This window comes from Orbicella franksi, chromosome 9 (genome assembly GCF_964199315.1).
Source record: "Orbicella franksi chromosome 9, jaOrbFran1.1, whole genome shotgun sequence".
NCBI classification, from domain to species: domain Eukaryota; kingdom Metazoa; phylum Cnidaria; class Anthozoa; order Scleractinia; family Merulinidae; genus Orbicella; species Orbicella franksi.
The window spans coordinates 15,534,049-15,548,491 of NC_138153.1; the positions used below are offsets into that span (position 1 = coordinate 15,534,049).

At 39.4% G+C, this 14,443-nt stretch overlaps 2 protein-coding genes and 1 non-coding gene across 3 annotated transcripts; 2 read left to right on the plus strand and 1 right to left on the minus strand.

The window, feature by feature from the left end:
* Positions 1–338: 338 nt before the first annotated feature.
* LOC145498757 (DNA damage-regulated autophagy modulator protein 2-like) lies at positions 339–4,751 on the plus strand. Its single transcript, XM_081478690.1, has 2 exons — positions 339–1,160; positions 3,275–4,751. The coding sequence occupies exons 1-2, from the start codon at positions 777–779 to the stop codon at positions 3,704–3,706; spliced, it is 816 nt and encodes a 271-aa protein (XP_081334816.1). The 5' UTR covers positions 339–776; the 3' UTR covers positions 3,707–4,751.
* Positions 4,752–6,479: 1,728 nt separating this feature from the next.
* Trnae-uuc (transfer RNA glutamic acid (anticodon UUC)) lies at positions 6,480–6,551 on the minus strand. Its single transcript has one exon. It is a non-coding gene; the product is annotated as a tRNA-Glu (tRNA).
* Positions 6,552–7,415: 864 nt separating this feature from the next.
* Positions 7,416–13,511, plus strand: LOC145498748 (neuronal membrane glycoprotein M6-a-like). Its single transcript, XM_081478681.1, has 7 exons — positions 7,416–7,861; positions 9,235–9,397; positions 10,338–10,494; positions 10,918–11,071; positions 12,188–12,252; positions 12,433–12,498; positions 13,207–13,511. Exons 1-7 carry the CDS (start codon positions 7,741–7,743, stop codon positions 13,498–13,500), a joined length of 1,020 nt encoding a protein of 339 aa, XP_081334807.1. The 5' UTR covers positions 7,416–7,740; the 3' UTR covers positions 13,501–13,511.
* The last annotated feature ends 932 nt before the right edge of the window (positions 13,512–14,443 follow it).

Consider the following 14,443-nt stretch of genomic DNA (forward strand, 5'->3'; position numbering starts at 1 on the left):
TAAAGAGACATTCAGGTGAAAACTAACTGATTAATGGTGCTTTGTGGGCTTTTTAATGTTCTCAGAAGAAGAAACTGTAGACTATTTTTTTTTTTTTGAAAAAAAAAAGATATCTTCGGATTGACTGTAAAATGAGGCGAAAGAATCACGATTATTTCTTAACCGCATTCTAAATTCCTTAGAGTTGGAATGAAATTAATACATGTGAAGGCTATTTTGTTATGTCACTTTATATCAAGGGTTAAATTGCATCTTCTTTTTGCAAGATCACTCAGTTTTTCTTTCAACATCTCAGGTGAAATTACAACAAGATATTATTCCGGAATAGCGTGGGCGAGATATCCGGTGGATAGGCAACAGGATATGTTGGCTGGGGAAAATTGAATTGAGAAATTTAAATCTCCTATACATTGCGCACAATTGATGACAGAAAAACACATGGCAGGCAAAGATGTTTTCTTTTGTTCCCGCGAAATAAATTACCCCGTAGTTTTGTCAATTTATCCAAAGGGGAATTCAATTCATCTGTAAAACCGTATTAAGAGTTGGTTCTATCCAAATAATTACACTTTTGTTTGAAATGCTTGGAGCATATCATGCCGCGTTGGTTGTTGACACCTGATTTGCGAGTCGCCGCTGACGGATTTCAAAAGAATTAGCATACTCGCCCACTCAAGGAGGTTTATTTGTAAACGCGGACTTAGGCATTGAGGGGAGGTCAATCCTCAGTACACTCGCCATGACTTAGCGGGTAAATACAAAGATTTACTGACGGAATGAGCGATACCGACAAGCGCGGGTTTTGTTTAAGACCCGGCCTGGGTTGTATAGTGTTAGTATGGATTTTAATAGCCACAATCTCACTGGTCCTATCGTACTCCATCGCCCGTTCAACTGGACATGTCTCACCTTTTGTTCCCGCTATTAGCGACATAACTTCCAAGAACCCCGAAGGAGCCATTTTCGCCGAGTTATTCAACGCGACCGCCGTTTTCACTCTAGTTATGATGGCCATTCGGTACTACCAAGTCAAGATGATAAATAGACAGGTAGAAGGCGGTGAATCATCACATCTATCTCAACTTAACATACTCAGCGTCGTTTTCGGCGTTGGAAGTGCTTTGGGAGCGTCCTTTGTCGCTAATTTCAGATCCTCAGAGGTGAGTTTATAGTACAAGTTTTAAAGCTAGTTGTAGCCGAGATCGCTCAGCTAAATTAAAAACCTATCTCAAGCAAAGTCGTTTTTAATAAATTTGCAAGAGAATTAAGGAGATTTATGCGGCTTAAAACGCGGGAAATATACCTTCCGGGCAAAACCAAACAGGCTGTTCGCCATCGGTGAATGTTTAGATCTCTCCAATCTAAGCATTTTATACTGTAGCCACACGGCGATCACAGAATCTTCCATTTTACCGGAGGAATCGTTTCGCTTTTCTCGTAATTGAATCTGTCTTTACTTATGCGTGAAGTTTACGTACGAATTTGGACACGCAAGATTGACTTATTAAAATTTCGTTTCGTCTCACTTAACGACCAGCGTCGTGTTCGAACTCGAGGTTGGCTATTGTACACTCTCTCTATAGCTCTAATTATAAACAGCAATTTAAGGAGTGGCATATCTGCTTTGAGACAAAACTTAACGAAACCGTTCAAAAACATTTCACTTCCAACTTCTATCAAAACTTGCCAATTGTTTATTTTTTTCCCGTTTTCACATGAATAGCCAGTCCTTTTGAATTTTGTATTAATTGAATAGGTGATTCGCTAATGCCCGCTCGCACGTACAAGCGTTAAAAGTTTCGTCGCTTTTGTGGAATTAGTTTTTCTTTTTAGATTACTCTGTCTTGTTTTCCATTTAGCGGCTGATAAGCAGGTAATGCTTTTAGTAACTACAAAGAGAACAGTTTTTTTGGATTTGTCGTGTCGTGCATGTCTTTGAAAGAAAACCGAGATCTGGAAGGTCATTACCCATGACGACAGGATCAAAGCTTGTTATTTTCATTAACTTTCTAAAACATCATTTTGCCGTCGTGTTACCTAGAGACTGTTTGTCGTTGCAAAGAATTGTCCTAAACCTAATTAATGAAATTTCAAATTACAAATATTAAAGGAGATCTGAGAATTTTCTGTCCTCGTAAGAAAGCTGATAATTCTTCGCCGTCCACCTCTGAAAACAATTCAAAAGTTTGCATGCCAACCGTAATCCGCCGTACAGCGCCCTTTTTAAAAAGCTCAATTCGGAGCTCTTAAGAGGTACACGCGGGTTTCTATTGGCTGGTTACAGCAGTTTTTAAATGCCACGTAAGATTAACATTAAAAGGCATTTGTTGAGAGGATGGGATCACCAGATTAAGTTTCGCAGAGGCGTGTAAACTAACCCGGAGATCTGAGCTTTTAAGTCTGTTTAATTATAATTAGATAATCGCTTGAGCTTGCCATAGTTTGTTGATATTCTTTTCTGCTATTCTGCTTTCTTAGCGGTTACCATCGTCAAAGCTAACAAAAGAGGCTATTTTTACTTCCCACAAGTTTAAAACTTTTCTTTTTCATTGCAATTTTCAGGTTCAGTTTAATTGAATCCTTGCCGGTATAAAGCATTTTTATTTGCCGTCTCTGAATCCTTCAACTAGGTAGTTCCGCACTGTTTCATTGTTAGATATTTTGACCTGTTTACCAAGAGACTTATAAGTAAACTTTTCTTATTTTCAAGGTTCGGTTGTTGAACTGTGACCGGCTTTATAAAGGTCTTTCGATTAGTAACTGAAAAAAAAAAAAAAAAAAACAAGGGAAGAAACATATTTCTTAGCCCAGACAAACTTCGCGTCTTTTTAGAGGTTTTAGTTCAACGTTAAACTAAATTTGTCATTAGGGCGAGTTTCTCTTTTTCGTGGCTCGCGCGTTCTTCAGTCTTGATTTGGCAACCGAGCGACAGATCTATGTCACTTCGCGATAGGCCAAATAATTAGGACTTCGGCTAAAAACCTTAGTCTCCAGTTTCTTGCGAAAACTGACTCTAATAATAACTTTTCAAATATTATATTGCAGAATCATTTAAGGGCTAAAAATGTTTGTGACGTGTGACATTCCCCAATCTTAACTACCTGATTGTTACATTTTGTTCGTCATTACCTCTTGGTGAATTGAACTTCAGCAAAGGGTTTCTTCGATTTTAAAGATGATTTTATACATCGTCAAACATTAATTAGCTTAGCACGCAGTGACATTGTTCCTAGAACTAATGACTCACTAATAGAATATAAAATTGATCTTAAAGGTTAACAACTCTTACTCGGTTATGCACATAATCGGAGCCGCACTCCTTTTTACCAGCGGTGCTGCGTATTGTTGGGCTCAGACATTCACAACCTATCAACTGGCCAAGTTCAACGTCAACGACAAGTCTGTCTTCACCGCGCGCCTGGCCATTTCAAGTATTCTTACACTAAGTACCTTGCTGTTCTTGATCTGCGGAGGACTGGGTTATCACGACAAGACGCCCGACACGGTTTTAATTGTGGGTAATTTAGCCGAGTGGCTTGCGGCTTGGTGTTTTGGTTTGTTTGGGTTGACGTTCTTTAAAGAATTTCAAAACCTTTCTGTAAAAGTTCAATGCATACCTAGATGTAGTGGACAGAATAGCGACGCCCTTAAATATTCCACTATTCCTGTCTCTGGTCTCGATGAAAACATCACGGACAGCGATTGACGAAGCAGCAAGTTTAAGGGGGCTGTATCCGCCTACCTAAAGGAGTCATGACAACAGCAGCAGAGAAAATAAGAGACTTCAACTTTCTGTGTTTCCACTGTCGGTGATACGATATTTCAATTTAGGTAGATAATTTAAAATATCATTTCCTTGAAAATTAATTATCAAAGTCATGTTATTTAAGGTGATTTTCAACAAATACTTGTAAAATTTTTTTTTTTTCATTCAATTTAATTAATCAATTTAACGAGACTGATAATATAAAACCGAATTGTTCTAAACACAAATAATTTTAGATCCCAAATCTAAGATACATAAATCTATTTTATTTTTGTACGGATCAATAATCGTCTTTTGTGATAAGGCTAGAAATTCATTCTCTGAGACAGCTAAGATCAACCTTTCTTTTAAGCCTCTCCAACTTGACTAAGTGAAGGTGTTCTCTATGTTCATTGTTGTACCGTAATAATTCTATTTAGTGCCTTCTGAGCGTCCCCCTGGCCTTAAATATTGAATACCTTCCTTAATTTTAAAGTAGTCGTGCCAAAGCCACAGTACGGAGTCAATCTTGCGTTTATTGTTCACACAGCTTCCACAGAGGAAGTGGTGTGAGCTGAACTTTCATGTGTAGCTGTTTTCGAGACATCGCCGGTTTTGACTCAGGTTTTTAGAGATGTGGAGGGAGTATGACAAAGTTCAAACCCAACGTATTTATTATTTTTCGCCCTTTCCTTGAGGCGGAAACTAAAATTAAGGCCCAGAGGTGTTAAATCGGATCATTACAGTATCTACAGTAGACAACATGGTAGGGTAGACTGGAGATATTTGTTTTGACAGATCACTTTATTGGTTTAGTACTGAAATTTATCGAAAGACTAAATATCTTGCCAACCCAGCAAGCGGCTAATGTTATCACAGACACAGAGGACAAAAGACAGTTAATTTTAATTTTATCCAGACAAAATAGTTTCATTATTTTGTAACACTGCTGGTGAGATGCCTATTCCCATCTAAAAATAGCTCATTTGAATAAAGAACGTTTCAAAGAATTGGTTGTAGGTAGTTCTCGGGAAAACGAACATTTTCAGGGAGGTCCTCTAGCTGTGGGAATTCCCTTATGAAAAGGACAGGTCTCCTTGTGGGAAATTTTGAAATGAACCCCTATGAGGTACCAAGATCTTGTTTTGTGGGCGTGGCTTGAAAATTTTTTCACCCCTAAAAGAGGTACCGATTCTAAAACAACACATTTTCGTAATTTTAATAGCGATAAAGACGATTGCTTCGAATACCTTCTACTCGTAAATTTTATGAAAGCACTGTGATAAATCCCTATCAATTCCCTAAAAGGTACCGAGAATGCTCCCGCTGTGGCCCTTTTGAGATTGAACACCCAAGGAGAAACCAAAACCGCTTTTTTAACCCCTAAAGCAAAGATATCAGTGACGTCATCTATTGTTATTACCATGCCAACCAGAGAACTATTGGCTGGTGAAACAAAGGATTCTTTTGTTTAACGTTTTGGACATTTAAATAACAAAAACAATGTTTGCAAACAGATATCTTACCTAAAACGTACGACGAGAACCTCCGTCCTTTCTATACCCTACCCTCGAGGTCCGCTTTGCATCATGGCTACTTAGGAACATCGACACAAAATGTTTCCGCTTTCCCATTGATCTCTCACTCGTAAGACAGAATCAGTTGGTTGGTGGAAAGAGTCAAATTAAATAAAAGCTGGACAAGACGAATATTGACAAATGAATAAATAAATAATTCCAAGAGAGCCTTGATCGTATCTTACACGTGACTGCCGTTTTCCATCGAAGCCACTATCACTGTAATACTGTATCAGTAGTTTTCGAAGATGTCGTTTTGAGGACTTTAAAAAAAGACGTCACTTTGAAGAACTTGGGAACAACACAACATGGAGCCAGGCAATGAGTCACTGAATTATTATTTTATTATTTTGGGTTAGTCGGGCGAAAGGATATTTCCAGCATGATTTTCAGAATCTCTCCTTCCCATTCCTCCCGCGGCTGACATCGCTAGAAGGGGTCCCATCATTTAGGCACATCAGAGGGATCTTCACTACTTCCTGAGGGTAGGGGATGTTGCATGTACTTATGATCGATCGAGGAAGTTTGGTGGAAAACGATTTTCTCTTTCTTGAGGAGAGAGAGTGAAGGGGGGGGGGGGGAAAGGATGTTTTTTTTCGCTGTGGAATTAATTATTTGCATTGAATACAGTGGAATCAGGAAAATACAGTATTGTCCCGTTTAGCGCCTCTGTTTATTAAAGTCAGTGGTAATTGCGCCCAATAACTATTTTAGAAGTTGGATATTCTTCAATTTGCTAGTCAAGTCTTCGATATAGTCCGGCCTCACGTCAAGGCGAGCGGATTAAATCTTAATTTGGTCTCTCCGAATGTTAGTTGTGGAATATAACCGGTTCTGGACCTCGCTCTGTGACCTTTGTAAATCGATCTTCCGGGGTATCAAATTACAAGGAGCATTGTGTGAATCACTAACTACACGCGAAAATAAAATGGCTTTAGATTTCTCCCAGTTCGGTTTCTACGCATTCAAGCCATCCAAACAGAAGGTCTCCAGAGGCAAGTGCCAGTCCTTTCATCTTCGTTTTGGAGAGAATGAAACGTGTATGGACGAAATAATCAAAAACACCTATTAAATGGAAGAAAAGACATAAAAAAAAAACTAAACAAAACGTTAAAAGAGAACATTACAAAAGAAAAAGAGAAAAAAAAACTCAGCGCTTCCCACACCGGGAGTCGAACCCGGGCCGCCTGGGTGAAAACCAGGAATCCTAACCGCTAGACCATGTGGGAATTACTTGATAGAAGTCAAAATTATTAAATACTTAAACTCTTTGTTTCTCTTGGTTCGAGTGGTTCTCCCACGTAATTGCCTTGAAAAATACTACGACATGGTTTGAGAGTCTCAAATATCAGCAGCGAATGTGTAATAACCAAGAAAAAGATACAACACTAAGTCGTACGTGCTTCAGTGAGATCTGGGCAACGTCAGCGCGTTCTTCCCGGCGTTCTGGAATATTTACACTCGAATAATAATAATATCGAAAGAATTTGCGATGATAATTTTGGTTTTAACGTGTTTTTAAATTATTTCATTTAACATGGGAGGGTTGTCGCCTGTTTCGAGCAAAATGTAACTCGTATAAGGACAAAATTTGCAGCTTTAGGGCGAAAATTGTTTATCATTGGTTATGAATAATTAACTGATTTAGCACGCTGAATTGGAATATATTAAACTAATGCAGATTAATTATACGCACGAGTAATCGCTATGAGTTTCGATAAATATACAGACTGCCTCGAAATAAAAGCAAACAGAAGAAAAACAAAGAAACCAAAAAGTTTAAACAGCTGCTAAAGTTTATGAAATTTAGTAAATGACTGAACAGAAATTTGTATTATTTTCATGAAGGCGTTAAGAACCCTCGAAGATTTCTAATTCAGACTAACGTGTGAAATTCTTTACTGCTGTTTTTTGGTGCAGCCTCGCGTTTTATTGGCTTCGAGTCCTTGAGGTTATTATTAAATTTCTGTTTTATCTACGCTTTTGATAATCTGGTTGTTTCACCTTTGATTTGCAAAGAGTTGCAAAGTCTGAGAGAGTAGAGAATTGTTCTCTACCCGATAAAGAGTAAAGCAACTCCAGGTTTAAATGATAACGAAAATAGTCAACGAGATTTCGACAACAACCGCCACGGTAATACCGAATGCTACAAAATGGTCAACGTTATAAGTTTCTTTGATTTCAAACTTTTTCAATTTTTTCACTTTTTCTTTCAAGCTTTTTTTTTATCCAAAGATATCCATGACGTCACACGAGCTTGATTGATTGGCAGGTAACAATCAAGCGTAGTTAACAGGTGCCCCCCAGTTACCTCTCGCCAAACGAGGGGCGAAACAAACCGTTTTCCTCGCTGGGGTATTGAGATATTCCGCGAAATAGAAAGATTTATTACATGCAATCCCTTGAAACTGTATAGCAATGTGTTGCGGAAGGATCTGCCGCAAGCTGTGCCTGGCTTTTAAGAAGTTGATAGTGAGATTTCTAGCGCATCGCGCAGGGTTCCAGAAGAACCATTTATTATGCTGTCGAAGATGCAATGGTAAGAAAGGAATCTTTATCTCATACGATTTTTTTAACAAGCATAACTTGCTCATAAATGCACATTTTGGCGTACAAACATGCTTTCGTAAATATACGTACATACTGCTTTTTGAAAATTTACCTATGGTAACTTTTGCAGCATAAGTGGCAAAGCGTCCCTCGATACCTGTTAAGTTTATTTTACAACCTGCTAGATTTTTGTGAGCAAGCGTGCCAACGCCTGGATTTATCGAGGAAATAGTTTCTACATTCGAATTTACGATCGGCGCACTTTATATTTATACCGAGAAACAAAAATGATCGTAAATATCGTCAATTCTACTTTTCGAAATGAACTGAAATTGTGTTAAGGCTATTGCAGTTTGTGTGTTGCTCCATTTTCATCAGAAAAATAAAATACCAGTTAAACAGTTTTATTCATAAACCCGAAAACTCCAATTCTTGTGGAATTCAGAATTCAGAATTCAGAATTATTTATCCTACGTTTCAACAGCTAAGGAGAAAGTTAGAGTTTGAAAATTTAGTTCCTCCAAACACGCAGTACGTAGAATTTAAGTCAAAATCGCCGTTTTAAGAATAGTGTCAAAAATAACCATCTTGATTAAAACTAAGATACTTTATGTGTACCTTATAGTTATATAATCAAATGTAGTATCTCGATCGAACCATGGAAGTTTCAGTGATACGAAGTGATTTTAAGAATATCAGTACCTTTTTTCAGAAATATCAGTACTTTTATGCTGTGGCATCGGCCGTGAGCTTATCCGGAGAAGCTGTACCGGAAGAAAAATGTATAACCCCAGTCGGCGGAAAAATAACTACCTTGCTATCAGTCTGGCACAGAAAAATGAAAATTAACCGATTCCCCATACGGTGACAACCAGCGAAATTAAATGCTACAAAAACTTTGCCTGATCTCTTATTTGTCTTCAGTGAGCAATGTTTTACTTGTTATGTTGCCTCGAATAGACCTTACAGGGTCTGACTGAAGGTTTCACTGTGTCTTTTCCTTGTAACTAAAGAAGAAGATGGCATTGGATCAGTCACTTACTCCGTAGAGAAACCACTAACATCTCAAACGGCGCTCTCAGATAGACACCAGAAAATAAAGGAAGAGCCATCTTCAGGCTCCAAACCTTAACTAGGAGCAAGCCGCGCGGGTTGCAAAGGACCAAAAGGAATGGATAAAGCTTGATCATGCACTATGCGGCACTTGGTGTCCAAAGAACTGACGATGATAATTGTGTCTTTTGCGTTGACTTTGTTTTGGTTGACCAAATTCAATACCTTTGGCCGAATTTTCTAACAACGCCAAGCGAGTTGCTGTTATTTTCTAGAATTTTTTGTAACATTTTTTTTTTTCATTTTCAGCATGTTGTGGTTCCTGTAACAGGTGCTGTTGTATTTGTTTGTCACGTGTCCCTGTTGCTTCGCTGATCGCTTCGTTTGTTTTGGGGCTCGGTTTCACTGGATTTGCTCTCGGGCTCAGTGAAGGAGTCAACAACCTTAACAAATGGCTCAAAATGGATATTGTGTAAGTACCTATTACTGTGTAGTGCGTTAATGACGCCTAGACTTCCTTACTCGAAGCTACCGTCTACCCCATTCATTGAAGGACAAATTTAAACGAGTTTCCATTGCGCAACTCTTTTTAATTGCAAAATTTATCGATATTTGCGTTGTACTAGATGTTTTTGTTGAGACTAGCCGTTCTGCGAATCAGTACTTGAACTTGTTAGGTCAATTGTGACCCTCCTAGTCAATGACCAGTGAAGCAAAACACCATCCAAAATGTGCATTTTTTGAAAGACCTTCGCGTTCGATAACAAATATCTTATATGAGGTTGACATTTCGGCTTGAAGAACCTGTCCCTAGGAACAAGAGTAACAAGGGTGGTTAGGAATATAAAAGATTAAAGCTAAAAGGAAGGCCAACGCCATCCTTTGGGAGCAGCCGTCTTTAAATTCTCCGGTCAAACAACTTAATTTATCCCTTTCATACTAATTAGTCTCCTTTCTTAGGTTAAATAGTTTTACTCTTGTTTTTTTTTTTTGGTTCGCGCCTTAATCCTTAATTATTCTTGTAAGTATCTCACTTTGTCATGCTATTTATTGCATATTTTCATTTTATTTCTCACTGTACAACTGACGATGGATGATGTCTCATCCGAAAGATGTATTTTCTTCATTAAATAATGAACTTCAAAAACACCGTGTGGCTCACCAAAGCAATAATGATGATGATAATAATAATGATGATAATAATAATGATAATAATAATAATGATGATGATAATGATGATGACAATGATAATGATGATGATGATAAATGCTGTTATCAAGGGGTGCCTTGGAAAACAATAAAACTAGAACTAAAATATCAATAAAAGTCCTAGAAACATACAGAAAAAGATATGTCATTCGGAAATGGGAATTACTGTTTCGAGATAACCGTGTTTTGTACTGTTTCCGCAGGGAATTGGCCTCTCTCGGAATCATGCTTCTTGGAATATTTTTTGGCGGCTTATCGGGACTGGCACTGTTACATGGGTTTGCAGCTACAGGACGAACGAGGTTCAACTGCTGCGGCGGCTACAAAAGACGCCTTCTTGGGCGTTGCTGTATTGGTTTTGTAAGTACACTTGATATTATTTTTTATTTCGAACCCGAGGGGACTTCCCTATAAAAAGGACATGGATGCTCTTCGGAAATTTTGAAAACAAAAAAACCCTAAGAGGTACCTCGATCCTGTCTTGTGGGCGTGGCTGGAAACAACACATTAGGAGAAACTTTCAAAATTTTTAACAGCGATAAAGATGAATGTAAATGAGACAAAATTAAAAATCAGTTGATTGTCAAATATCTCCGGACATACTTTTTTTGGCTCAGTACCCTAAAAGGTACCGCAACAGCTCCTGCTGTGGATCTTTCGAGGCTTCTTTAAACCCTAAAAGGTACGACAAGCATCGCCGTCTTTTTGTATATAGGAGTCCGTCCCCTCTCCCCACCCCCAACGGAATCAGTGAGGTCTTAAATTGATTCTTTACCTCGGCAGCTCTTCGGTTGGCATTATCTCATGTTCTTCCTGTGGATGTTTATTGCTCCAATTCTGATTATTCCACTGATTTTCATGGGAATTTTCTTTGGAATTTGTCAAGTACAAGTCGTCAAACAACTCGGAAAGACGTGCATTAAATTCAGTGAATATGGTGAGTAATTAACAATCAGAAACTTGTTCTGGGTCAACAATTATTTCCCCTGACGATAAACTTTCCGAATCACAGTTTCCATATCGTGAGGCCAATGTAAAAGTAATTCTACTCAACCTACAGCTGGAAGGGTAGAGGCCCGGTGGCCTTATGGACCTCATGGTTAGTGTGCTCAACTCCAGATCAAGCAGTCTGGGTTCGAGCCCTGGCCGGGGACATTGTGTTGTGTCCTTGGGCAAGACACTTTACTCTCAGTGCCTCTCTCCACCCAGGTGTATAAATGGGTGCCGGCGAGTTTAATGTTGGGGATAACCCTGCGATGGACTAGCATTCCATCCAGGGGGAGTAGAAATATTGCTAGTCGCTTTATGCTACAGAAACCGGGATAAGCTCCTGCCTGATGGGCCACTTGGTTCGTAAGCAAACTTTACCTTTACCTAAAGCTGGATGGGATGCCAGTTCAACAGCGTTTGGTCAGTTATCCTAATATTATCCGGTGCCCATTTACGCCCATCATTATTCGAAAATTAGGCATTTTGTCAGAGGACCGATTGAAAGTCTCAGTTCTTCTAAACATCTCTAGCGACTGACCAGGTTCTGACCGTCTTTAATTTCTGTGCTCAAAGTCAACCTTATTGGGTTTTGAAAAAAACTGTCACCGGCAGCGTTGCGGGCCCATCGAGGGTGTGGGGGGTTAAGAGATGGGGCTGGGGCCTGAGTAACCCAAATCCGATGAATTTCTGGCCTTAATATCTGTGTGCCGTTATTTTAATCAGAAAAAAAAATGACAGTTTTCCTTTTCGATATCAAGAATATCTGTTCTAAATATTCCAGTATTTTTCCCCACATTTCCTGTATTACGTATTTTTTTTTACTTAATATCCCTTATCCCCACAAACCCTTATAGGCCGTCCATGTTGCTGGTCTCTACCAAGACCACACCCCCACCAAAGAGACTTGTTACGGAGCTTCATTTCGTGACTTCCCTACTTGGGACCGGTATATATATAAACATAAAATCACCACCAGGAATTTGCGTAACGCAAGTGTACTTCTGCCGTCCAGTAGTAAAGATGTTGATACACATTTGAAAGATTAAACTTACGTTGAATACAGGTTTGGATGACATTGTCAATACAGAAGAAGTTTGTGGCGATGAGTTGCTTGTATTCTGCGACGCGGTAAGTGGTCAAGTTATTTCATATAGCCGTCACTAAGCTTCTCTTTGCTACGTACTTTTTCTGTCGCAGAAGCTTAAACTTGGTTTAGTGGGTGAAGTCTGATACCCTGGTATATAACCAGTTAATTCGTGCTTGTTTACTGTATGTTTTTTTTTATGGATTTGTTTGTTTACTTTTCAGATGACAGGTGCCACTCCTTATTTTGCCGCAGCATTTGTTGGTGGACTCTTCATTGTCGTTGGCATGGTAGGTAGCATCTTCATATTACGTCACATAAAATAGACAAGAGTGGTAGTTTGGGAAGCCCTTTTAGAATACTCTAGATTGTGTAAAGACCAAATATGTGATGTAAAAGGTAGCGTGCTGAGGTCTTTAGTGCGAGCCCAGCCAGTGTTATCGTCGGTATTCTATTCTTGAACCTCATACAGTACCGAAAAATTGTTGTTCGGAAAATCTGACAGAATTCCGGGATTACTGGCATCCCAACATGGGGGCTTAGGAATACCGTGCTCCTATTCGGGTTATACCAAGGAGCAAACTGGAGTCAAGCAAAGCGTATGGTTCTTTTATGCCTCAGATCCCTGGTTTTCATACAAGCTACTTATGTTCGGTTTGAGTAGCCTATGGAAGGTTTCGGATCTCCCCATCTGTTTATGCCAAAATATCTAAGGCCCGAAGGGTTTGAGGAGTTTTTACCTCCCTCTCCCATACTGGGCAAGTAAGGAACCTCCTTAGTCTTCGCCACTGAACACAGTCCAGGCATATAAACTGGAAAATTCTCCCAGCTTCGTTCCCCAGGAGAACCTGATATTGGCTCTTAATTTTCTGTAATGCAGTGTTTTAGCACGGTGAAATATATGGAGGTTTGCGATCGCTTTACTACATTGTACTGTAATGTAGATGTTTCTACTTTCAGTATGGTTGTTTTTAACGAGTTCCTTGTTCTTCTTCCAGTTTCACATGATGTTCGTATTGACAGCAAACTACGCCCACATACATGACCACAGAACACGACCCAAGGCGTCAGAATGTTCCACATGCCGGACATGTTGTACTGTCAAGGACCCGGGCCGTTATGAAGAGTGCTTCCCTGAGCCCCCGGTGGAAGAGGTGCAATTAGCCATGGAAGAAAAATTGAAGCTGAACGCAGGGGACCCTGAAGGAGGCGCACATCCCCACCACCACCCCCACTGGGAATACGTGTACGATTATGAAAAAGCTCCAGCGATGCCTGGCAAAAAGTACTAATCGCTGTTCTAGTTGATAAAAGGATTTTGTTTCGCTGCAGGTAAGCAGTGTAAAACCGATGGCGAGAAGGACACGCTACTTTTGGAAATTTGTGAAATTCAGTCTGGAGAGTTTGACAATATTTACTTCAAGCGTTAACCGGCACAAACGCATCAAATCGAGGCCAGTTCCATCAAGTTTCATCAAAGCTAGTTCGAAAGTAGAAGCGCTCAGTTCTGTAACTGGTTCAGCCTTTTTTTACGACATGCGGCTGTAACCAATCAGGATTAAGATAAAAAACCAATCATAATTGTTTTGTATGGACCACACCATGGCCCGCCCTTTTCGCTGATTGCATGTTTTTTTTTATGCTGATTATCGATTGGTTAATCACGCTATGTTTGCAGCTCGTCTGTCAACTGATTGTGTTCAGTATTAAGACAGTGGTCACGTTACAACCCAATAGTATTGCTTTTTGCATGGGTTGAGTCTTGCACCCTCCTTCCCAAAAACTGACCATTATATACCTCCAGCTTAGGAAATAGACCAACGGCTGCCATACGGCGCGATTTTTAGTATCATTATACGAAGTACCTTTCGCGGTGTTTCGTTATCCGGCAAAACAGAAAGTACGAGAAACTGTTGAAGCGAACGATTATTTTTAAATTTTTGGTGCGAGAAATGTAATGCTTTATGTATTAGCCAAGATTAAATAATAAAGCTCACATAATTCTTACTTAATAATTGTAAATAGTGATTTTTAGAACATTCTTGAAATAAACGGAGACTGCGAGTATAGTTCCTCGATTCATTCGTGGATTACAAGAAAAGCACGAGAACAAGATATAGTCGCGCGCGCGGATTGTGTGAGGCGGACGAGAAGCGGGAAAACGCGAGAGACTCGGCTATGATTTCCTCCATACTTATCGCTTTTTGTCTGCGTGGCCTTGTTTTGCGAAGCTTA